Source organism: Pleurodeles waltl, chromosome 4_1 (genome assembly GCF_031143425.1).
Source record: "Pleurodeles waltl isolate 20211129_DDA chromosome 4_1, aPleWal1.hap1.20221129, whole genome shotgun sequence".
NCBI lineage: Eukaryota > Metazoa > Chordata > Amphibia > Caudata > Salamandridae > Pleurodeles > Pleurodeles waltl.
In genome coordinates, this window is record NC_090442.1 from 256,148,604 (window position 1) to 256,174,835 (window position 26,232).

Genomic DNA, 26,232 nt, shown 5'->3' on the forward strand with positions numbered 1-26,232 from the left:
AGAAATGGATTGGTTCTTCATGCGATGCTCTCAGCATCCGGCCCTTCAGTCAGTGCCTCTATTGTTCAAGTCCTGGGAAAGTACATTTAGCCTGCTCTACACACAATTGTATCAAATTGCCTTCATCATCTCCTGTCCGCCTGTACATTGCAGAAAATTCTAGCTAAGTAACTTGAACTTCGAACGGGTCAAGGCTGCAGTCCACACTTTCCAGTCTTTTGCAAGGCATCCGATTTCTCCATGTTCAGAGTGTGCGAAGCCCAGTGGAACTAGGCCGTTAGTTCAGCTAACTTAATAATACAAAACAGAGGTTATGCGTCTCATTATGACATATAACTACATTTTTCTCATATATTTTCATTATTTATCACATTTTTAGATGTTTTAGTACACATGGTGACCATACCCTGAGGGCACATTTTTCAAACATGCACATTATTTTTCTATGATTCATTTCTCTATGCATTTTCTCATTAGTAGCAACTTATAAATCATTAATATTTTTCTTAATTAGCATATCTGCTTCAACAGAGACAAGTACTTATCTGTATGGGAGCAGCTAATAAAAGAGGAAGATGGTTGTTGCTGTGGTTAGATATGGTATAGTAAGATTCCAATATGATATATGTTCACTTTATGATGTATGTTTATTCTTTAAAGGGCTGCATGTTGGGGCAGCAAGCAATAAAGGACTTATGCATAATGAGAGCTTCCTTTCTTGTAATTAAATGCAAGGCATCCAATCAAAAGGGTAGTAAAGAAGCTATGATGGGGTTGGGGCAAACGCAAGAAGAGAAAAACCATACAGTAAGAAAATGAGATCGACTAGAAAGACATAATAAATAATGGCAAAGCCCACAATGAGTGTTAATAACAGCTTTAAAAAAACAGGGGAGACTTGGAAAGACTTCAGGTCATGTGGCAACTCCTCACACAAGACACGGGACTAATTGGCAGCTCCTTCAATATATTGTGTGTATCTTCCTGCGGGAGGAGAAGCTTGGGGACAAAGGGCGATATTCCGCCGCCATCTTGAAGAGGTAATTGAAGTATACACAACGCAACAAAAGTCATGCGCCAGGTTTACCTGGACGTCGCATATTCCCACGAAGAAGCTTTAATGAAGAGGGAGATGGGGTCGGAAAGAGATACCTATAGAAACTAACGTTATTTTTTTTTTACATTCAGCCATTTACAGCCTAGCACGCAATTATAACATTCTAGTTGGTAGGAATCGTAGAATGTGGTATGCAGCAGAAACTGTATTTAGTAAAGCACTTGCCATTATGCTTCCCAAAACCGTATTAGCACTGCTTTCATGATGGCCGACGCCTCTGCACCGGCGCCGGCCCGAATTTTAGTCTCACGTTTATTTCTCAGCTCTTCGGACCGACTTTGCCTGTGATGGGAACAATGAGACCTCACCCAGTCATTCATAGAAGTAGAAGTAGGACGGAACTGTGGCCACCCACTTTGGGCGGCTCGTGTTCTAGTGGTGTGTACATACCCTGGGAGGCGGAAGTGAGAAGTGACAGCGGCTCCCCGGCTGTAGACCTGCCGCTGTTGGCTGCAGGAGTCTATCTGGGTGAGATCACTTAAAGGGAAGATGAGCCGAGCCCACTGGGCGACGCCACTGCCGCGTTCGTATTGACATGCCCTCACCTCTGGCGGCAGCACCATGACATCTGTCCGGAGCCTCAGCCGGGTTGGGCTGCGGGAGGATGAGAACGGGGAAGTGGATGTATCCCTCCAGCAAATGATCTCTGCCATCGCGGGGGAGAGGAACCGCATCAACACCCGACAGGAGATCAGCGGGCTGGGTAAAATACATTTGACATAGTGACATGATAAAAGAGGGGCTGTTGAGTTCTGAGCGAGTGACTAATTGATCCTCAGTGTGAGGAACGGCGAAAACTAAAGAGTGAATGTTGCAAGATTGGGAAAGTGACGGCCGAGTCACTGATTGTTGGATGAGCGAGTGCCTGGAAAGTGAGTAGTATGAGACGATGGTACTGAGCGTAATTGAGCAGAGTAACTATCAAAGAGTAACAGTTGAGACCTTGTGTAGGTGAATGTTGCGAGACGAGTTGATGAGGAAAGTGACGGCTCGGGGAAAGAATTCTGACAGCTCAGAATCTCGTCTGGTGAGTGCCTCTGACTGGTGAACAGCCACAGCACTGACTCCTTCAGAGAGCGGAATCCTTGATGTCTGATTACTTGGAGATCAGTAAATGTTTTTAAGAGATCTAATTACTGGATGAATGACTGCACGGACAGCCCCCTGTGATAGAGCTGAAATGCATTTTTTTAATACGCCTTTTTATTGATGGTTTGAGGCCGAAAGTAGATGTCACATCGTATGGAACAGCGAACCAGGGAAAAAGAAACTTATTTGCGTATTTGGCTAACTAGAGCAAAGTGATGGATGGAATAATTGCATTCATGTTAGTCGCTTAAGAGTTGGCCTTTTAGGGGGCATTTACGGACAATTCTCTGTACTATGGCTACACCAAATAGCGTATATATTTTACTGAAATATCAGAAACAAACCGTGAGCCACCCAGCATTTCTTGAGAGAGCACAGAAAGGAAGTCTGAAACAGGTGTAGGCTTCATTAACAATACATGTGGAAACGTCCAAACATGATCGTTGTGGTGTGCGATCACCTACTGCTGTGCTAAAGAATGTGTGTCACTTCCAGTGAATCAGTTCAGGTGAGTGTCCTTGCTAATTACGTACACCCTCAACTGGTAGCAGGCATGAGCGACCATTCACAGTCCAATGGAAAGAGATTGCCAGAAGAACCCATATGTCCACATCAGGGCTTCAGTTAGTGGGAGAGGGGGCGTTGCACATTGCTTAACATTTGTCTTTGGCTCTCAGTATGCCCTGATTCCTGTAGAAGGCCCTCCAGCCAGCAGCCGACAAACCACTATGTTTTGTGTGTTTTGAATTCAGATTTTTAAGAGTCGAAAGGGAAAATCGAGCTGGGGTGTGTAATAACAGTGGAAAGAACGACGGGCTTGACAGGCTTTCTGTGAAATTTGGTCTCTGGAGTGTCTGTTGTGTTGATGGTTTTGAGTGGAGTAGTCAGTTTACCGAGACAAGAAGCGTGGGTGTATGATCTTTGTGCGTACAATATTTTATTCATGACACTGTTTATTTGATTGGATTTCTAGACACGAATCTGATGTACAGTACATGATTCATGTCCATAAAGAAGCGCATCTTTTCATCTGGCTCGCAGAGAGCAGGTGGCATATAATAAGCGATCATTCCAGTGGTAGCCTCATATATATTCCATGCATGGGAAAGCCGTGATTTCGTTGGTGTACTGTTGCATGGTGTGGAGCAGTCTTTAATAACACGATAATTGTGTTTGCTTTGAGCACACTTTTTGTGGTTTAACAACAAAAAATTCTATGTTTAAACTGCTGTGGGTTAAACCTGAAATACTCTCCCGGATAGTATCGTTTTGATGTGTTTCCCACGCCCGATCGCCTTTAATCAAATTACTAGAAACTTGGTGCTGCGTGCTTTGATTGATGTGATGGGTAAAACTGCATTCGTGCTTGTTGTCTGAAGGCACAATTTGTATACAGTAGATTTGCTGCTCTGCGATGTTGAGGGGAGTCCTGTGCTGCGTTTTTGGTGCTTTATTTTAAGCGTGAGCTCGCTAACACATGTTGTTACGCTTCACGGATTATGCCTGTCTTGTACAATTGTTTACTACGCCTTCTTGGAACGGGACCTCGCTAATAGCACGTTACTCATCCTAGCAGCATGACACACACGCGCTCTAACGCTGCTGCCTGGAAGACAGTGATGTCATTGCATCTCCTCCTGAGGAGCATTGAGTAGCGGAGATGTGCTACCAGTGTTCTCCTCCGTGCGCGCCTGGCGCGTCGTACACAGAACCTGTCAGACGATTTGTTCTTGGAAAACACTCGGAAAGCAAAATATGAAATGCTTCACAATTGGGAGCTGCTTTAACACAAGGCTTGGAGATTCCAGCCATTCGTCACTTGAATTAAATAAATCCCTAGGAGCGCACACGCAACCCGATTTTGTTTTTCTTATCCCGTTTGTTTCTCTGGGTACAAATATAAGTCTTAGCCTGAAGCTCTAGCATTATCACAAAGAACCGTATAATAGCCTCCGTGTTGTTTTTACAAATTGTTTCGCTGACCGTTCAAAATATTTGCAAGGCTTGTTCTTAAAAACAGTATTTTGTTGTTGTATATTAGTGATGTCAAACAAGATTTTAACTTTCCAGCTTTCTTTTTAGTACGTATTAGGTGATTCCTCAAGTGTTCCACAGCGAATACCATTATGTCTTAACATGTATGCTTTCAGAATTGTAATAAGGTAACATGAGCATTTGACACACAACAAAATCCGTTGTCATTCGGCTCTTAAAATGTTTGCTTTTGTTATTTCTAAAGTTTTATAAACTTTGAAAAAGTGAAAAGATGAGTCACCCCGCCGGGGTTCATACCTACTATAGTGCCCAGCCCATTGAGCTTTTACACATAAAAGTGCTTCAGGTACTTCATGGCCTGGTCCTCACTAAATAAAAACACAAAATAAGCATAGTAAATCCAGCTAGTATTGTGTACAGAATAGAGGACAGTGCAAAGATTTTGAAGGCTCTGAATCAGATCCCTAAAATTTTCTATCAGCTCTGGCTTCTTTGAGTTCAGTGTCAGCATAGATGTTACATTGCAGAGAATGAGGATTTGAGCAATAAGGAACATTTTATAAAAGGAAAATTTCGTAACTGGTAGATGAGTGGATAAATGGACATCCGGTACACTAGGATTATATTGTTAGAGACTAGTTCAGATGGAAACTGAATGGGTGTGCTTTCACCATTTTCTGAAGCTTGAGACCTTCAGTTCAGTTTTAATGAAGTAGGTAGGGACTTCCAAAGGTTAGAGACTGCTCCATGGGATTGTTGGTTCAAAACAAGAGATGCCTTGAATTTTATCATTGCCAGATGTAAATTGTTTTTCACTCTTAACTCATTGCGCTCCGTGGATGGTTAGCAGTTTGAGAAGGTAAGGGGTACTTCCTAGATGAAGGCGTTCTTCGTGCAGCATCAGATTTTTAAGCAATAAAGGTCTTTAAGAACTGGCAAGATGTGGTCAGTTTTTCCCTTTGCCAAGCCAAACCGTGCTGTAGCACTGAGAGAAATATTGATCTGAGTGAGCGAGGCTTGGAGGACACCAGCCAAAATGGTATTGCTTTGATCAGGTTAGGATATGGTCAGTGCATCAGCAGTTTTCAGTTGTTCAAAGGTCACAAGATAATTGATTTTCTTCAGTGTGTTGAGTAGGAAGATGACGGATTGGGCTATCCTGTTGATGTGAGATGATAATGATGAATTGTTGCTAATGATAAATCACAGGGATTTTACTGAGAAAGGGGAATGAGGATCAGAAGCCATCCAGATTGCATTTAGCCAGAACTGAAGGATCAAATGATTTATCTTGGATGTGATGAAGATGGCTTCTGTTATTTTTTTCAGATTAAACAGAAAAAGTTCTTTGACATTCACGGTTAGGCCCAGAAGTTGCATGAATGGTTTGCTCATGCTGCAGCCACATTAGACTTCTGAGAGACCCCTCCCGTTTTTATCAGTTTCGGACATACCCAACGCAGGAATGTATGTGTCAGGACTGTTTCCTACAGCACACCTAAAAACTGATGGGTTTCATGTGAATGGCAGTTAACCACATGGATTCAACGGGTGTGTCACATAAACAACTACAGTTACTTTTGTGTTGTGTTTACTGCAAATAGGAGGAGTGGTATATGGAAGTTCTAACGAGCTATGTGATACTGAGCTTGACAACCACTTAAAAGGTGTAATAATTATTTACATTTTTCATATTTTCTATTCTTCTAGTAGATTAACACAATTTTCAACTTCCCAGGAGACCTCAGAAATCCTATCTCTTCCCACAGTCCCTCTATTGTTTCTAAGAGTTAATGACACGCTCACGCTGTGTCTAGATGTACCTTTGTATGCCAAACCAACTTTAGAGATGCACAGTCAGTAAAACAGCTTCATATTATCAAATAAACAGCTTCACACCACGCACGTGAGCTGCACTTCCCAGTAGGGAGGATCCTTTTAGCTCTCAGTTGTGCTTCAGTTGCTGACTATTTTATACAAATCCAAACTGGTACTGATTGGAGGGCATTGAGTATTTTGTTTCGACAGTGGGATTTCTTGTGAGTGTGAGTCTTAGGGCAGACACAAGATGAATGAATAAATCATTTTTTATTGATTAGATTATTCAAAATAGTTGCAATAAATACCTACCATACAATATATTCAGGACGAATGAGAATTAGAGCCTGTAAACAATAGCGGAGCAAAGAAGACTATGGGCAGAATAAATACCGCTTCAGTGCTTTTATGTGTTGAATTTGTGACAATATGAATCATTACAGCCAATGAGGACATCTCCTACGCGTTGCTGTTGATATAAGCATCATTTAATTATTTCCTTTGATAAATGCCTCTTACAGGGCTCCTCTTGTTAAAGAATTAGGTTAGGGTTCCCTGGAGATATTTTTAACGTTTGTGTCCTAAGATACCTTTAAGAGCATTGAGAATATCAAGGGTGCTCCCACCCACTGTGAGGTTGAGCCCACCTGGTGGTAAGCACCTCACCAGGTGAGGACCTGATGATGAAGCATACCATATGGTTAGTATTTGGGTGAGGGTTCTATAAGAACTCATGTACTGTGCCTGGTGAGCACTAAGAAGCAGGACATAGTGACTGCTTGTTTTTAGAGACACACTCCACTATTGGTTTATCTACTTACATTATAGACAGGCCACTGGCATTATGTGATTCTGAGGCCACAGCTTTTTCGCATAACTAAGGATTTACCACATTTGCCACATAACCCATCCTCTGCTGCATTATCTGCAGATTGTAACAAAAAATATTTTCTAGCTCATACAGACCAAAAGTTACTAAAGATGTGGTGATATGTGTTTGCGCACATTGGAAGACATTTCACAGAGGTTAAGTGGATAGCTTTCAGTTGCTTATTTATGTATTTGGTTGTTAAATTGGTACTAATGAGGTGGAATCTTTGCCTAACAATATTACCATGTGTAAAATGACAAAATAATGAAGTATTGCTATAAAAAATGTGCTTCCTTATGCTGCATAATTTGCCTTTTATTGCTCCATAATTTAGTTAACCTTGTAGCATAATTTGGTGCTCCACTGCCACATAATTCCAGCTCCCACCTGTCTATAAAGAATGTCTGCTTGCGTGGAATATCCAGTGAACATTAGCTCAGGTGTGTTTCAATACTGTGTCTATAAAATCAGTAGCAAAATGCAGGAGATTTATAGGTCTGTTAAGTCTCTGATCTTGATAAGAGTTTGCTCTGGCAATGGAAGTAGGGTTTCAGAGGCTGCATTGTCCCTCAGGTCACATCGGAGTGGCAGCACAACAGGTCCCCATCAGCAGGCGGCTGGCTTTTTTCATGGTAAAATGGTAAAGTCCTTGGCAGTGGACAGTGGGTTGCGGAGTTGTCCCTGTCTCTCAGGTCACTTCGGAGTCAAGGCATGGCAGGCCAGCATCAGCAGAAGCCTCCTCCTGGGCAGTTGCAGCCTCTAGGCAGTCAGGGAGTTCTTCAGCTGCAGTGTGGTGGTGTCAGGTCACATTGTTCGGCACCCACAAGTCACAGCAGAGATGCTGGAGGTAGAATAGAGAACTAAACACTCAGCCACCAGACACAATAAGATGCTGTCCAGTCTACTGCTTTTCTTGTAAAAAGAGAAGTACTTTAGTAACTCAACAAAACGTAAAACAATACAAAGTAATGGAGTTCAGGTACAGGTTTTGTCCACTCATGGTGGGCTATAACCAAGGCAGTTACAACCTCCAGGCTGTCGGGGAAGTCTTCGGCTGCAGGAGCAGTGGTGTCAGGTCATATTATTCAGCAGTGGTGGCATCATTCCCCTCAATTCATAGCAAAGATGCCGGATGGCTCCCTGACGTTGAAGACGGTTGTTCCTTCATATAGTTTTCCAAATGACCCACATAAGAAGAATGGTGGAGGGGGAGGGAACTCTGTTTCCACTTGGTTTGGCACTGTGCACACTTAAGTCTACTTCTTTTGGGTGGCTCTGGTTCTACTTCTGGAAAGTCTCTCCCCATGCAGTGATGGGCACTTTACTTCTCTCTTTGAACAGACAGGCAAGCTTCCAAGCTGTAGGGAGACCCAAAGAGGTTCTTCAGCAAGCTGAGCAGACTCCAGCTGATGTCCCTCTCACCTCTGGGAGACTGGTTGTCAGACAGATACCTAGGCGTGGTTGGACAGCAGCTTTTCAAGTACTCTGCAGAACACTCCCTTCCTTAGTCAAGAAGTCATTTTCCAGATGGGAGATGTTGATCCACTCTTTAAGGTTTGGAACTGGTTTTAGATGATTCACTTCCAAATGTAATTTGGGTTACTGGGCCCAACTGTGGTGGGACCCGGCCAACTCTGGATCCTGAGCAGCTGGGCCAAGTACCCCTTCTGCACTTGACTCTCAGTGGCAGCTGTGGATGAGCAGTCAAAGGCTCCCTAGGGTAGAATGTAGATGCAGGCTAGTGAACACAACTCATAACTCACAGAACGCACAGCAATGTCAATAAGAAAATGTCCACTCAAATGTTTATTTTCATCTTATAAAGAAGTATTTTATTTGTAACTCCACGCATTTAAAGACATCATTTGACATTCATAAGCAATGGCAAACCCCTTGAGGTCGTGGCTCTAATGTTTCACCGACAAATCCCTGTCCTATCCTCTCCCTGTAATGTGGTTGAGGTTATCCCCCATTCACTGGTGTCCGCATCCAGGAAATCCTCACTAGTATGCCATATCCAAGAGTACCCTCCGACTCTTAGAAAGTAGTCAAAAGTCTCTTTGGCGTCACAGCACCTTTAGCAGTGAGTACCCCGCGGCCCGGTAGGCCTGTAACAAGTCTTACCCATTCCAGCAGCATGGGAGCGTTTAGTGCCTTAATAGGTGCCTCAACCACTGGTACTCGTGATGCTCCAGGCCTGCTCAGTCAGTTAAGTCTGCACGCGGAGACACAGCAACACCTGGCAGGCGCATGCTCTCCGTGAGCATGCATAGCTAGCTCCAGCAGCGATTGGAGGTGCTCCAGCATGGTAAGTTCAGTTCTCCCTAATGGGGGAAGAGGATTGATCCTTACACCCCATCTGGTCCAATGATGTGATAATGCACTCATGGAGTCTGAGGCAATCCTCAATGTTGATTTAGAACCACGGGTCACATCTTTCAGTTCTCGAGTGGTTGCCTGAACTTCGTAACTCACTAAGTACAGGCAGCTCCTCCTGGTATATGAGGTTGCTGCTGCACCTTCAGACAAGAAGCAGGTCTTCCCTGCACGGAAGTCTATACCACTGCAGCACCTCCTGGCACATGGTGTCCCCACTAAGGCCCTGCACAGGTCTTGACACTTGTCAGCAGTAAGGACTTCCATGACGGTCCCTCCTGGCATACAGGGTGGCCACAACGATGCAGTACAGGCTTCACTCTCCCTGCACGGTACTCGGCTCACAGCTATATTCACGGTGGCCCTCTTCTGGCATATGGCGGTTGCCAACCTGAATCTGCTGCTAACTTCTCATACCAAACGTAAGACTTACGAATAGCAGTATAAGGTTCCAACCTCTGATCAGCTCTATCTACACCTCTCATATGCTTATTATAATCCAAAATGCACACAGATTTGCGCACTTCAGCAACCTGGCCCCAAACAGTCACGGGGGAAGTACTCTCATCATGGATGGTACTTAGCATGTAGACATCCCTCTTGTATGAAAATGTCAAAGCTAGCAGCTTATCATTCCGCAAGGCACTGCACTGTCCCCTCTCAAGTTTTTTACAGACAAGCTCCCTTGGGTAGCCTTTCTGGTTACAACGAATTGTGCCACAAGCAACAGTGTCCACTAAACAATTCCTTGAACAACTGCACTCCAGTGTAGAAGTTATCTACCATATAAATGGTGACCTTTGTTGAACAGTCGTCTACCAAGTTCCCACACAATTTTCTCAGTAACTCCAAAAGTGGGAGGACAACCAGGGGGGTCAATACTGGAATCCCTACTAGTGTAGACACTAGTGTAGTCAGACATCATATACAATTTAATTCCATATTGTGCACTCTTGCTAGGAATGTACTGCCTAAAAACCAAATGACCCTTGAAGAGGACCAAAGCTATTTCTTTGCCTGGAACATAGACCTCTGAAAAACGACCTACAAAATGATCAAGGACAGGCCTAATCTTAAAAAGACGGTCAGAATCAAGATGATCTTGTGGCAAGGATAATGCATTGTCAACAAAATGCAGCATCCTAATAAGAAGCAAATACCGATTACGACTCATGGTTGCAGGAAATATAGCTGTTGCCATCCAGGGACCAGTAGACCAATAAGAAGCCAGTGACAGCTTTCTTATCAACCCCATCAAAAGAGTCAAACCCAAAAACCTTTTCATCTCCTCCAAATTTGTTGGAATCCATTGGGTAGCTCTAGAGTGTGGCCTAAGTCTAGCAGCGTTGTCCCTCAAATACTGCTCCGCATACAAATTAGTCTGCTCAACAGTCTCTCCCAAAAACACATCATCCACAAATAACTCAAAGAAATTGACAGGCAAAAAGTTCTCTGTATTGACTACACCCCGGGAGACCAGTAAAGGCAGGCAAGTCTGGTTGCTCCATGTTTGGGGCAACCCAGAGTTCAGGTCTTCTAACGGGAAACCTTTTAGCCCCAGGTTGCTGCACTAATGGCACATCAGTGACCTCCTCTAAAACAGGCCTTTCATCTGCACTGAGAGTGGCTTCCTCATCAGAAGACTCCTCTCCGACAGAAACTTCAGTGCCAGAATCTCTCACTTACTCCTCTGCATCAGATGCAGAGTCCATCTCACAATCATGAGCAGACAATGACTCAGAAAGCATACCAACCACCTCATGAGCGGTCATCCTGCGGCTAGCCATGATCTTTCCAACGAAAAGTAACTGGACAAATGCACCATCAACAACCAGCACTGCGTAAGATAAGTAATAACGTATAGCTTTTATTAGTAAGTTATAAACTCAAAAACTATGCGCTCACTTGCCTGAAAAAGCTTGACTCACCAGCAACTACTCTGCACAGACACAGCAATCACCAATGATAGCCCACTAAAAAGAAAGAAAGGAAAGCAAATTAGAAATAAGACAACAAAAATATCATTGTGCACAAATCTAAGGACAATTTCACACACAATCCTGCATTTAGTACACCACCTACAAACATGTCATTCGTGCATGGCAACAATACTCCTTTGGAGTAAATTGTTTTTACTTACCTAATACATGCGATTATGCAAACCGCAGGTCAACCACCGCCAAAACCGCAAGGAGCCACAGAAAAGAAAGCAAAAGCTTTGAACTAGAACAAAAAGGAGAAAAAAAAATTAAACACAAATGCAAATACTTCGCTAGTTGACAAACACCCCACCGTCAAGCATTTAGAAATTGGTGCCTAAGTGGATTCTGCCCCCCATAGGAGCAGATGGGCCTACTAAAAAATAGGCTTATCTGCCCCAGAGGGGGCAGAAAATACCTTTAGTAGTGTGTCCCCATGGGGAGCGACCCTTGCCCAAGGAGCCACCCCCCAAACAAAAAAAAAACACGCACACACTATCCCTCGTGCCTAAGTGGCTTCTGCTCCCCTTGGGGGCAATGAGCAACAGTTCTATGCCCCCTGGGGGGGGGGTGCCCCTTGCCCAAGGGGGCGCCTCCGCACATTAATAAACAAATTTAAACAATCCCTGGCGTTCCAGTGGTTTCTGCCCCCCTTGGGGGCCGTTCTGCCCTAAAAATAATAGGCCGATCTGCTCCCAAGGGGGGAGGAAATGGCCTTGGTACACGTGCCCCCCCAAAGGGGGGCGGCCCTTGCCCAAGGGGCCGCACCCCCATCCACTAACACACACACACTATCCCTGGTGTCTAAGTGGGGCAGAAATGGGCAACAGTTCAAAGCCCCCCCTTGGGGGGGGGGCGCCCCTTGCCCAAGGGGGCACCCCCCCACATAAATAAACATATGAATAAAAATCCCTGGTGTTCTAGTGGTTTCTGCCCCCCAGGGGGGAAGAAATGGCCTCAGCAAACATGCCCCCTAAATGGGAATGACCCTTGCCCAAGGGGCCGCTCCATGACACAAAATACATCAAAAACAACAACAACAAAAATCCCTGACGTCTAGTGGACATTGCGATCGGGCAGCAGGAATGCTCAAAGAGACACCGGGGGAAAGGAAATCCCTTTCCTTTCCCCCAGTGCCTCTTTGTTTGAAACCCCCCACCCGCCGGAGGAGAAACTCACCTGTTTCTCCTGAGTCGTACTGGAAGCAAATGGCTTCAAGTGCGACCGGCACCCTGTAATGATGTCAGCGCGTGATCGGTGGGGGGTCAGGGGCAGAAGAGGTGGAAGGGGGTGGGCTTCCCCTTCCATCCCTGCCTTGGGGGGTGGGAGGGAAGCCCACAGAGGGAGCGTTAGCGCTCCCTCTGAGCTCAGTGCAGAGGACATAATGGTTACGTCCTCGGTACATGAGCACTGTACCGGTGGATGTAACCGTTACGTCCTTGGCACAGAACGGGTTAATGGCTGGACCCAATCACATGAACTGAGTTCCACTAATGACTGTTCTTGCAAAAACCGGCCTGAACAAGTAGATTTATGTTAATGGATCTCAGGTTGCACTTCAGGTGTCGTTCAGGAATGACTGAAAATATTTTTGGCAATGGCCATCTCAAGCTTTTAAGGTGTTGCAGAGAACTTTTGATTTTGTACTTTGTGTCACTACAAGCCCATATAGTTTTGTTAACGGTCAGTGTAATATGAAATGTTTTATTTATATTGGAACAGAGACAGATTATTCGTTTTTACATGCTTGGAAGTGTCAGTAGCTCTCTCTTTTTATTTTAAGGCTCTGAAGTGGACAACACTGCCGTAGCCCAGTCTCACTAATATCATTTTGTTGGTTACTTAAGTTTGTTAGGATTGAGCAGTATCCTTTTCAGCATCATGCGATTAATTTTTGTTGTGGTTACTGCTATGGTGTGATGACGAATACAGAGATCCAAGTCAAACCATACACCAAGGTTTTCGTCTGGTTTTGCAGTGGTGAGCATGATAGTTCTGTTTGAGCAAGGATGTCTTCAAGGGAAGGCTGTCGCCAAGGGAATCTTCATTACTGATAATTTCAGTTTTTGTATCCGTTCAGGCACGGATACCTTGCCTTCATCCACTGATGATTAGCTTTTAGACAATGTTGATGCTTCTGTAGTGTCTCTTGTCACTGCCAACCTAAATATGCATATTATCTGCTTCATAGAAACTAGTTGGTATTTCAGTTAAGCCAGTGGTCTAATATGTTGAATAATAGTGTAGATGGAGAGGATCTCTGTGGGATCCTCCCCCTTTTGCGTGTGATGTTTTTTAGACAACGATGATGGACCAAGTTTGCTTTGCGTGCTTTAGTTTGAGAAGGAGTGACACCGTTAAAGAGCCACTCTTAGGATCCAGGACACATTTTTCTTGTTTCTTCAAAGTATTTTTGGTCCACAATGCCGTAAGCTTCAGTCAGTTCATAAAAGGATTAGTGTTATTGTGCAGTCGGCATTTTTTTCTCAAAAGACGTCCAGTTTCCAAAGTATAGGTTAAAAACGACAGGGGCATTTTTATCGCCTCCAACTGCATCGCTCTAGGAAAATCATGAGTAAGTTGCTAATTTGGTTTTGTGCCTGTGTGAGTCTGGTCATAAATTTGACCTTTTTTGCTTTCTCAATTGCTTAACAGCATTCTGTTGTGAGCTTTACATACTTCCCCTCCATTGCCACTTAGTTTCTCCAATGTATTTCTGTGTTTTTTATCTTCCTTACATATCTATGAGTTTTGATTTGAGGCTCTTACTGGTCGTTTTCTTAGTTGAACTTATTTTGACGAAGAGCCATTGCATCAAAAATTCTTGAGATCTTTCTTTGCCCATGGAAGGTCTCTAGGAGAACCTCTGGGTAGTTGTTGTTTACTGGGGGATGTTCTTTGAAAGAGATGAAGACTTTGTTGAACCTATTTGTACCAACATTTGTTCTGAAGCTATGGTGTTAAGGTAAAACAACAAAGTAGCAATAGTTCATATATCAAGACAAACTCATTACTGTAAAGGAATGTTGATAAAATCAGAAAGGAAAAGATAAATGTTTTACTTTATTAGCCTTTTTGGCATGTTCGCTCCCGCCTTTTACATGGTATCTGATGTACTTTCGACTGAAAGTGCACTGGGTTCCTGCTAACCAGGTGCCCAATGCCAGATCTCTTCCCCCGAAACGGCACAGTCATTTCCCAAATTGGCAAAACCTTTAGCACCCTCTGTAAGACCCTAGTAAATGGTACCCCTGGTATGTAGGACCTGGGGTACTAAAGTGTGCCCCTAACGGCTGCAGCACAAATTGCTCCACCCTAAGGGACCCCCCATCACGCACATGACAGCCTGCCATTGCAGGCTGCATGTCTACTTGCATACAAAAGTGAATACACAACATGGCACACAGCTTGTGTGCCATGTCCCCCAACACTGCATGCAGTATATGCAAGTCACCTCTCTAGCAGGCCTTACAACCCTAAGGCAGGTTGCATTATATTACATGTGAGGGCACATTCTGCGATGTCTTTGTCGCTTCTCAGACATATTTAGTGACCAGGGAAGCCATTTTAAGTACACGTGCATACCTGCGAGCATGTATTACGAGTTCCCCAGCGACATGATGGCTTCACTGAAGATAGGGGTCTTTGGTATCAAACATCTCATATTGGTGAACCCACACTGATGCCAGTGTTGGATTTACCAATACATGCACCCAAAAGGGCACTTTAGAGGTGCCCTCTGAAAACCTGCCAGCAGCCAGTGTGTTGACTGGTCCTGACCAGTTCAGCCACCTTAGCCACGTTTCTGACCCTTTAGGTGAGAGCCAGCCCTCTCGGAGGACTGAGACAAAAGCTTGCCCTGGGTGGGGGTTTGACACCTCCTTCAGACAGTATTGACATTCCTGGGCGGGAAGATTCAAAGGCCTGGCCGCCTTTGTAATGCAACCCAGGTCTCTCTAAATGGCGAAGATGACCAACCTCCCTGTCCTGATTCCACTTTGTGGCAGCAATATGGATGGGGAAATTAGTGTGATTAGGAGGTGAATTAGGAGGTGTGCCAATCCCACCCCTAAGGTGGACAAGCTGAAGTAGAATCCACTTTTTAAATGTCCCCATCTTGTTTTGGGTGGAATTAGATCTCTAGGGTCAGGGTTAAGCACACTTCCCAACAGAAGTGGTCATTAAGAGGGGGTAGTCAACCTAAAGGTGGGCAACCCTTTGGCTGCCACCTTGCTCTCCCTGTAACACCCTTAAATTGAGTATTTAGGTGGCACCCCTGAACCCAGAAACTTAGATCCTGACGACCTGAGAAGACCGAGGACAAGGAAGAGTCGCACCTGCAGAAGGAGAGAAAAGAAGCAGGTGACCTGGTACCAACCCCACCAGTCTATCTGCAACCCTCAACATACGCTTCACCAAAAAATGTCTCATCCTTCAGCTGAGCCCCCAGAAACCCCAGAGGACTGCCTGCCTTCGACATAGACTCAAGACTGTTGTGAGCAGAGGACCTGCTTCTCAACCAACTCTAAAGAAACGACTCCTCAGCCTCTGGAACCACAAGGATCCGACACGTGAAGTCACCACTGCACCTCCGGTCATTGACCTGACTGGTACTAGTGCCATCAAGATTTCACAGCTCCCCAGAGTCTGACCCCCATCATGGTTTCGCCCCTCCTGGACTCCCTGAAGTCACCTGCAGTCTCTGCATGCAGGCCCCCTTTCCCGCAACCTCTGTGGTGAGAGAAAGCAGATACGTAAAGCAACCACTGCACCCGTTGCCTATGGCCTGATCTCAAGTGGGTCCCTGGTATCACCAACATCCCCCAGCTCTCCTGAGCTAGAGTCCACTGTGGTTTCACCCCTCCTTAACTCCCTGATGACCCCTGCAGCCCCAGACTAAAGGAACCCCTCAACTGCGAGTGCTCCCTGACACAGAAACCTGAAGCCAAAGGACACTCTTGCATCCGTCGCCCCTGTCCCATGGAGAAGAGGACCAAAGGTTCACCTAGGTCCTCGAGCACCCCATGTTTCTTACCTACTTGTTGGTTTTCCCTGACTGGCTTCCTATTCAGAGTCTGCAGCTTATTTCCTCTGAGACCAATCCCTTTTGAAATATATTGGGCAACCGGTGCCGTAGTACACCTCTGCACCCGACCGCCCCAGTGCTCCCCAGATTGACCTGTTAATGTGATCCTAACCTTTGCCCAGTACCTGCCTTAATTCTCTGAGACTGGTCTTGTAAGTCTTCATAAAGTGCCTGTTTGCTGACTTTGTTTTCCTCCCATTGGTTAACGTTGAAGAACTCAAAAAATAGCACTGTGTCCATTTGTGCAAGTGTAAAGTATTTATGCTTAAAAATGTGCTTACCTTGTAACAAAGGTCTTGTTTTCAAAGTGTATATATAAAAAGCAGTGTTATTTTACCTCAATTGGTCTCAGATTTGTTCTTTGAGTGTCTCATTTATTGTCCCTTTGAATACAACAAATGCTTGGCACTACCCTTCGATAAGCCTTTCTGTTCGCCCACACTACCACAGAATAGAGTGTTAGTACTGTCTTCTTTTGCCTCTCCAAACCAATTGGGCATCCACTGGACTCGCTGCACAGGGTACTTCTTTTTAGAGCACCAGCCAGCTTCCTACAGTCGTGCAGGAAAATATTTCCTAGTGGATTGTCTGCACATTTAAACAAATAAAGGGAGTTAAAGAGAATAGGATGGAGAGAAAGGTGTAGCCTGTGTTTTAGTCAGCACAATTGTAAGGACTATAGAGAATGACACTTGGAGTATATTCCTTGAGAATTGCTTCAGCATTACTAAATCTATATTATTGTATATGGCTTATTTAATCAGTCACTGTTGTTCTGTTTCCTTCCAATAAAATGTTTTATTGTTGCTTTGGTTGGTGGATTGTTTATGCATTCAAATGAAATGGAGGGAAGTTTAAAATTAAATTGTGAGTAGAGGTACATATAGCATGACAGTACTACAAACCGTTCAGAATAGAACACTAACAGGGTTCGAAATCGGGAGAGGGCAGATATGAATCTAACTTTAGTAAATTAGAGTACCTCTCTGAAAGGACTATTGTGAACGATGGGGTTGTATAGTTGAGATCCATATAGCATAACAGATGTGGGGTCAAGGAACGATAAAACTCAAAGAGGTAAGCCACCAGGAGAGGGTAGTAAATGCCAGTATCTTTTTTCTTTTACGATTGATAGGTCTTTGAGGAATGCGACTTTCTGTGATTAAATGTTCTGTAACAGTTATGTTTCCCTTGTTTCAGCCACTGCAGGTTTCATTTGTAAAATGTTTTACATTTTTTTAATGGATTCTTATTCTTCCTCTTCCGTTTTGAGTGAGAAAGAACATATTTCGTTGTTGACCAACTACAGAATTTATTACATTGAAGAAGAATGATTCCGTTACGAATGGCGCGTGTACACAAGTTCTTTCCCTTTAGACCTGAACTAGTGCAGGTGCAGCGTGGGTCATCGCCACAGGTGTTATTCGTGGTTGCCTTTTGAAGCGACAACTGATGGATGAGATATGTTTCGTTTGGAAGCATTAATTGAGGATAGGTCAAGAGTAAATACGTTTTTGGTGAGTTTGTTATAATTATTTAACAGTTAGTTTGTGAAAGCATTCATGTGTGAATTGGTGGTAATGTTTGTTTATTTTTGCTTAGAAATCGGGTCTACGGATAATAAGACTCACATATTCATATGCTCAGGAGGAGGAATCATATACAGAAATTAAATTACTAAAAACTCATATTTTGAAGGAAGAGACAGTTGGATGAGTTACGATGTGATGAAATTTCAATTAAGTTCAGCGGGTGACTATGTGCCTTGAAGTATGGTTGAGCGGTGATGAGTTTTTAATGCCAATGTAGCAGCCATGTGCTTTCTAACCTCCAGAGTCGACGCTGAGGTTAATGGCAGGGTTAATTAAAGTACATTGAACTTGATTTGCTGATATTTTAACTGAAAGAAAACTGAACAGATTGATGATTGCTGAATTGAGATCGTGAGTAGATTTACATATAGCATGATGAGTCTACAGACTGGGCTTGATGGAACACTAACAGGGTTAGATAGTGGGAAAGGGTAGATATACTTTTGTTAAATAAGAGCACTAAATGATGACATTTTCTATATCCTTAAGCGGGTGGCTGTGTCTTTGAGTATGGTTAAGTGATAGAGTGCTGGGTGATGAATGCTTAGACTAATACAGGGGCAGAGGCGTGGAATTTCTATAGCCTAACACTGAGGACGTGTTGTGTGGGGTGGAGGACAACAAGTTTTCATGTTTATTTTTTCCCTGGGACAAGTAGGCCCAACCCCCTGCAGAACAAACCTTTTGGCTGCCAGTTTACAGGGAAGGGAACTGTCTGCAGTTGAGGTAATATTTGTGTCATATTTTAATGCTGTTCAAACTTGTATTTATGGTTAATTAATGCAAACCCTTTATTACTAGAATTAGCGCTCTAAATAAACGTTGTAAGGTCACACTGCACTTCTGACAGTGGTTCAGTAAAAAAAAGTGTACACACATATTTGAAAAGTTTAACAATATGAGGCTTTGTATAATGCTCCCAGAATGCTCTCTGATTAGACGCAGATGTCTGCAGAAGCTTGCAAGCAAGATTGATGATTCTTTGTATTCAAAATAAAATGTCCAGAAAAAAAATGCAATTAGGAAAAAACAGTTTTGCTAAATTACCGTGAAATATTAGGTAATATTTCTTTAAAGCATCATTTAGTAAAATGTCCTGATGCATGCTAGCATTTCCAAAAATATTGATACTGGAAAATCAGTAAAAATAAACAAGCACTGGCACAGCTAACAGATGTTTTGGTTTTGTTAATGTGTGTCTTTGTTTTGAAATGGCTTTTGTAACAATTTATTGTTGTGGGAGTTGCCAGGCCCTCACCATTGTAACCGACATTGTAAAAAAGCAAAAAAAGTTTTGGGGTCTCAAAAGCCACACATTGTCACAGTAGTTCCGGGCACTGAACACGACTACTTTGTGTGTTCTTATATGCTCCTTGCAGAAGAACAGTATGTTGTCACTCACAGCCAGCTGATAGATGGGTAGAGGGGAAAATATAATTGTAATAAAAACAAAATATCTAACCCCAGACCTCATTTAGGGCCCAATTCTTAAAGCAAGCCACAAAAGTACACCCATGGTATATTACTTTGCATTAGTGGCTTTCATGATTTCACAAGAATTTGCAGAAGTAGACCAAGAAATTGTACTCCTACAAAACATTTGTGAACTGTATTTTAGTGTGAGCAAATATGTTTGCTCATGGGAAAATACATTGAGCGTTAACAAGTTCACTTTCCCTCCAACCACTTTGTTCCCTACCCTGGAAGAACTTCTACTTCTGCCCTTTAGGAGTACATTTCCAACTTTTCTCAGTATGGAAAAAGATGAGAAGAGCTGGTGAAAATCCTTAAAACATGCAAGTTAGTAGGTTTGCACAGACACAAAGGGATTGCAGCCCTGGAACTACTGACGACTGCCTACTCCAACCCCAGTATGCAAATCTGCAGAAAGGTAGCAAACTAAGGAAATTGATATAGTAGGGCTTGAAATTGTTAGTATTCAAGCCCTACTGAAGTATTAGCCCTGGTATAATCAGAAAGGCTATTATCAGAGCTCTTATATAAAGAGTTTGCTGCCATAATTTGTCACCGCACTACATGGCACCAAAGGGGCGAGTAGATTTTTTTTACAGGACAAGTAGATTTAAGAAGCAACTTGTCCCATAGACAAGTACATATTTTATTAAATTCCACCCCTGCAGGAGCCACATGCTTTATGACCATGAGAATTGATACTGAGACTAATGGCAGATTTAATTAATGTACAATGAACTCGATTTTCTGACATTTTAACTGAAAAAACTGAGCAGGTTGAAGATTGATAAATTGGGAAACTGCTTAAAATACCCAGATCCTGCATTGTTGTACAATGATGAGAAATGATTAGGTATGACTATTAGTGTTGAGCAGTTATATTTGTTTGTTCTCTGAGCGTATGTATTTATTTCTTCATAGCCTTGATGAAGGGGTGGTCCCGAAATACTTGATGGTTGGCTGTATCTGTTGGAAATCTATGAAACTAGTTTTATTCTTGACGAAAGCTCAATAAATAAAAATTGAATATTTTAGACGGAAAAGGAATATGTCTGGATACATGAACTATTGATGACTTAGGGGGTCATTCCAACTTCGGCGGGTGGCGGAGGCCGCCCGCCAAAGTTCCGCCGCCAGAAGACCGCCCCGCGGTCAAATGACCGCGGCGGTCATTCTGACTTTCCCACTGGGCGGGCGACCGCCAAAAGGCCGCCCGCCCGCCCAGCGGGAAAGACCCAGCAACGATGAAGCCGGCTCCGAATGGAGCCGGCGGAGTTGCTGGGGTGCGACGGGTGCAGTGGCACCCGTCGCGATTTTCAGTGTCTGCTAAGCAGACACTGAAAATCATTATGGGGCCCTGTTAGGGGGCCCCTGCACTGCCCATCCCAGGCCCCCAGGGGCCCCACGACACCCGTTCCTGCCATCCTGTTCCTGGCGGTAAGAACCACCAGGAACAGGATGGCGGGAAGGGGGTCGGAATCCCCATGGCGGCGCTGCTTGCAGCGCCGCCATGGAGGATTCCTATGGCCAGGGAAAAACCGGCGGGAAACCGCCGGTTTCCCTTTTCTGACCGCGGCTTTACTGCCGCGGTCAGAATTGGCCAGGAAGCACCGCCAGCCTGTTGGCGGTGCTTCCGCGGTCGTTGGCCCTGGCGGTCCATGACCGCCAGGGTCATAATGACCCCCTTAGTGCTTTACCTCCTGTGAAAGTTTTATATACAAGACTGCACCTTTGAGGTGACAGTGCTTGGAGGTTGTGTGCACCAGGTTATTAATTCCTTTTCGACCCCAAAGTAGTGAGTGGTCTGAATTAGTACTTTTTTGTATTGTTGTATTCAGCTTTTGTATTAATTGTTCAAAGTAGTCAATCCAGGAGGAGGGTTTAGCCTTTAATTTCGAAATGAGCATATGGCATGTTAAGACCAGATCCAGTGTGTATCCATTCGAATGGATGGTTGAGGAAATTTGTTGAGGGAAGCTTTGTGATTTCAGATAAATCACAAGGTCCTTCATGAATGACTATAGGCCAACAGCACCAGTTTTAAAAGGTCCTCAAAGAAGGAGGGGCAGTGTACTAATTGATGGAAATTTAAAATGTTTATGAAAGAGTCTTTAGTGAAGAAATATGTACTGTTGCCCCTAAAATTAATTATAATCTGAGCCTGGAATATCAGCATGTTAGTGAATCGTGATGAATGAATGCTAGTCTTCCACCTTTGCCATTGGGGTTGTTCTTCATTAGAAGTATGAGCCTGATGAAAGCAGGGAATAACTATAGCTGTATTATTTTAATCCATTTGAGCTAGAAAAATATTTAGTTGAAATATGCAAATTGAGTGTTGTTATCTTCCTAGCCCTATAACTCCACAATAATGTTTAATGTCAAAGCCATAGAATCTTATAATTCCACTGGCCTTGACCATTTTCATTTTTTTTTCTATCTATTCATAAAATATTCTAAGTCCAGTCAGTGATTACTGTTAGCTGCATCTTTAAGATAATTTTACTTTCAACATTTTAACTGTAATTGAGTGTTTTTATGTTTTTACTGACATCCTACATTTATTGTCTAGTATTTCACTTAATAAATTCAATAAACACTTCCCTGTTTGAAAAACACATTTTCTAGCTAATTATCCCCAAATAAACATCCAATATAAAAAATGCTTAAAGCATAATGTATAGTATATTCTCAGGGTTCTGGTAACATTTACAAACCACTCGACCAGCTGCAAGTTTTTAATGTATTTACAAAAACTGAAAAAAATCATGGGATATCTTACGTCGGTTGCTGCCGAATGTGCACATTATCGAGGGCTACCACCTCGCTGTTTCAGACACTAGTTGCCCTGCCGTAATTGGTGGAGAGGTGCCAGTCACTGTTGGGTGGGAGGAGCCTGTCAGAACTTCCCCAGTATTTTATGGAGGCTACAGAGTGGATGCACAGGAGACGTGCACCACTGGCACGCCTAAGCCGCGCCTAAGGCAAGCCGGTCTGTGCCCGTCGCACATTGGTGTTGATTTTGCTCAATTTAAGCGCTGCTTTTGACACAGTGTCTCACATGATTACAGAGCATCGGTATTGGCGGGATGGCACTGTCTTGGTTTGCATCCTTCCTATCTGAACAATCTTTTCAGGTTGTTTCCCCTCCTTTTAACTCCAGCCCACATATTTTACAGCATGGTGTCCCGCAAGGGTCTTCACTAAGCCCTACTTTGTTTAATGTATATGTCCAACCGTTAGCACAAGTCATTGAATCCACTGGAATGACGCTGATGTCTTACGCTGATGATACACAGTTGGTACTTTCTCTTACAGATAACCCTCCACTTGATTGTGCCAACTTCCAAAAAGGACTACTGGCAGTGGCAGAGTGGATGAATGTTAATTGTTTCTGCCTGAACACTACCAAATACTTCTGTTGGGTAAAGGTACACACCACTCTGGGGAGACTATTGGTGGCCTACCCCACCTTGGGGTTCCCCCCCAACACCCAAACATTTTGTAAAAACTTGGGTGTTATCATGGACAACTGTTTGACCTTTGAGGCCCAGGCGTGCTGGGTGGTTGGCACATGCTTTGGGCTCTTAAGGAGTCTTAAACCTATTCTTGGTTTCTTTGTCTCCAGTACGCAATAGATTATCAACCAGGCTACAGGCCTATATCAGATGGATTATTGCAATGCCCTATATTTGGGTGTCATCAAATCGGTTACTGGAAGACTTCAGCTGGTCCAAAATGCTGCAGCTAGACTGTTGTTCTCTCTCTCCCAAAGTTCTGTTCAGTGTCTGGACTTTTATAGAAATTGCATTGGCTCTCTGTGGAGAAGCGCATATATTTCAAGTCCTTGTGTATACAATTCTGTATTCACAGGGGGCCCTTATCTTGTCTATACCAGTGTTTCTGTTCTGGCCCACCTGCGCTTTACGCTTGGCGAATCGTATTTTGGCTGAGGTACCTCATGTCAAGCAGGTAAGAGCCAATGGGCCGTTCCTTTAGCGTTACGGCCTCTGCTGCTTGAAACTCTCTACCTTTCCTTATTAGGAACATTAAGAACCACCTGCGCTTTAGGAAGATCCTGACAACCTGGCTCTTTTCTCTTTAGAATTATATAGGGTACTCTTTCTTCTTTGTCTACTTCCAGCAGTAGCAGTTTTGACTCCTGTTTCAGGCATAGCTCTGGGAAGCTCCATGCGCTCCACACATTTTTTAACATAACATTTGAGCCATAAAATGTATAACCACTGAAACTATCAAGTTAGTGGTATTGGAACAACGGAAACTATAACTTATTCATAGACAGACTCAGAGGAAAAGAACATGTATTTGGTGTATGGCATGGTGTGCGTAATACCTATGGACATAACTGCGTAACTTGAGCATTCTATTAACCTCTAGTGTGGGGCCAAAGGTTCACCTCCCATCATTGTGGTCTTCTGCGTAATGCACATAGACACAGCATTTCATGTTAATGATACCTTGCTACAGGGAATCCACATTTCTAAAACTCAATAGACGGGTGAGCAGTGGCTTATACCACAAGTAATACACAAGTGTAATGATTACAAAATAGCAGTGTTTAAAATCCTAAAGGAAACAACGATAAACGTATGCCTATAACAGACTGCAAGGCAAAGAAGAAGAATTCAGGAGTAACTTTGTGAAAAAACGTTTATAGATTAGGTTTTGAATGTATGGAACAGCCCCCAAGTAGAGATGGTGGAAACGAGAACAATAAATTGTAGAAGGGGCAATGGCATGTATAGTAAGGGTAGGCAAGTAAGTGGGGAACCTACATTGGTCTGACAGCTGTTGTGGGCTCTTACATTGTGTGTTTTATATCATAGCAATGTGCACTGAGCATGCTTCATTTACAAAAAAATGTAAGAGGATAGTAAGTCAATCCAGCCAACTTACAGCCTGAATGGTAGCCTCTGAATAGTTCTCAAAGTGCATGTGCTTGCAAAAGGTGTGTAACATATGTACTAAAACATCGAGTCTAGGAATACAGAGGCAATATCGATGTCAATATGTAACTGTGCAAAAAATGTATAAGACTGAGTGGTTTTGTGCACTAAAGTTACCATTTTGACAGGACATTTATAAAACCTTAATTTAGAAATGTGCAGTATACTTGACCCGTGGTGCTCTTCAGCCCTCGGGGTGGATGAGGAAGTGAGGGACTTTTCACAAATTCGCAAATTATGTGAAAAAGGGGTGGGTTAGTAATGTAAAATGCCCATCAGTATTTATTAATATATTTTAAAATGCTAGCCATTTTAATATTGATGTAAATGGCTTTGGGATCTTACATTCCTGGTTTATGGCTAGAAATGCCAGGGAGTCTAACTGAGCTGCTTACATTCTCACTGTAGATAAATAAAAACACTTTAATTGGGGACCAAACAAGTACCTGTCTGATTACATTCATAAGTGAATGTCTAAAGATAAATGGAGTCTCTTGCAGAATCACAAAGAGTGACTCACTCCAATATTCTCGGAGTGCAGGCTGAGGAACAAAAGCTCCCATATGTACTGAATAACTGACTACTTCAATAGTAGCCAATTAGCTGGAGTAGTACTATTTATAGGAAATGTTGCTGCTATACGAAGTAAGAAAATGTCTTTATTCCAGTACTTATGGGCGCTGCTTCCTGTTGGCCATTGACACTGAAATTCCCCTAATATGTATGTCCCCCTTTTGCACCTGAGGATTATCCATGGTTAAGCCGGGTCTGGTGGCTTAGTGGACTAATGCGTCCACTATAGGGGCCTGTGTTCGACCTCATGGTCACAGGTTCAAATCCCGGCAGGTTCACTCAGCCTTTCATCCAAAATTCTGAGGTCGATAAAATGAGTACCATTGAGTTGGGTAACAATAAACATCTGTTATTCAGCGCCAAGATGCCTGCGGGTGAACGTGCGCTTTACAAATACACATGTTATGTTATGTCCACAATTCCTCTCAGAGACCTATTTCACTCGAAGACCAATTTTAACATGCATCTGCTTGTCGCCTCTGTAGAAAGGGTACTTGGTTTATCTTAATGAAGAGGTGAGTGGTGAAAATACATCATATGGAAAACAAAATGACGTTTCGGTTAGACACAGACAGACACCCACACACACTTTTTTAATACTAAAAAAAAATTAAATTTAATAGCAGGCAGAAAATATTTAAATAGATACAGGACATCCATATTAGGAGTCAGCCTTCAAATTTAGTTCCTGGCAGGTAACGTTTTATTAAGGTAACTAAAGAACCATGGGTTTGATTGCATATTGGAGCCCAGTCTGTGTCTGTGGGCTTCCCCAAGACGATTGGTCAAGTCTATTTCAATGGTTCGCCCATCCACCTGCCCACCATTCTCTAAGACCTTACTGGAAACAGGGGAGGAGTATCTCAGCTGAGTCCCAATCTGTGAAAATCAGTCCCATATACATGTTCACATATGTAGAGCAAGCCTGTCGCCCTACTTCATGGATGTATTGAAGATACCTGTATATGAGGTCGGGGAGAGAGCAAAAACAGAAAAGACCATTGACGCTCTGCAGCCCGTGGTCTGGCCAAGACCAGCGGAGGGGGGTGTGGGGATAAGCGCACCACAGCCTTGAAATAGGGCCAGGGAGTGAAAAATAATCAACCCCAGGCTTACCACATTGCCAGGGAGGATTTTAGTGGCTGAATCTAACATATATTTCCCATCTTCTGACTTGTCCCAAGGTTTTCTTTTTTTCCGCTACTCTGGTTTGGCCTAGGTCGGGGGGATGGGCAATTCACATACCCTTCCCCCAGTCGTGCCCCAGGTTGGTTATATTTGATGCCCTCCTGCTTC

General features: G+C 43.5%; 1 protein-coding gene across 1 annotated transcript in view; it reads left to right on the forward strand.

The window, feature by feature from the left end:
* The first annotated feature begins 1,514 nt into the window (after nt 1–1,514).
* KIAA0930 (KIAA0930 ortholog) overlaps nt 1,515–26,232 on the forward strand; it is a 415,468-nt gene continuing 390,750 nt past the window's right edge. The window contains exon 1 of the mRNA XM_069228262.1: nt 1,515–1,820. Within this exon, the coding sequence (XP_069084363.1) occupies nt 1,679–1,820 (142 nt within the window). The 5' untranslated portion in view covers nt 1,515–1,678. The remainder of the gene's footprint in view (nt 1,821–26,232) is intronic.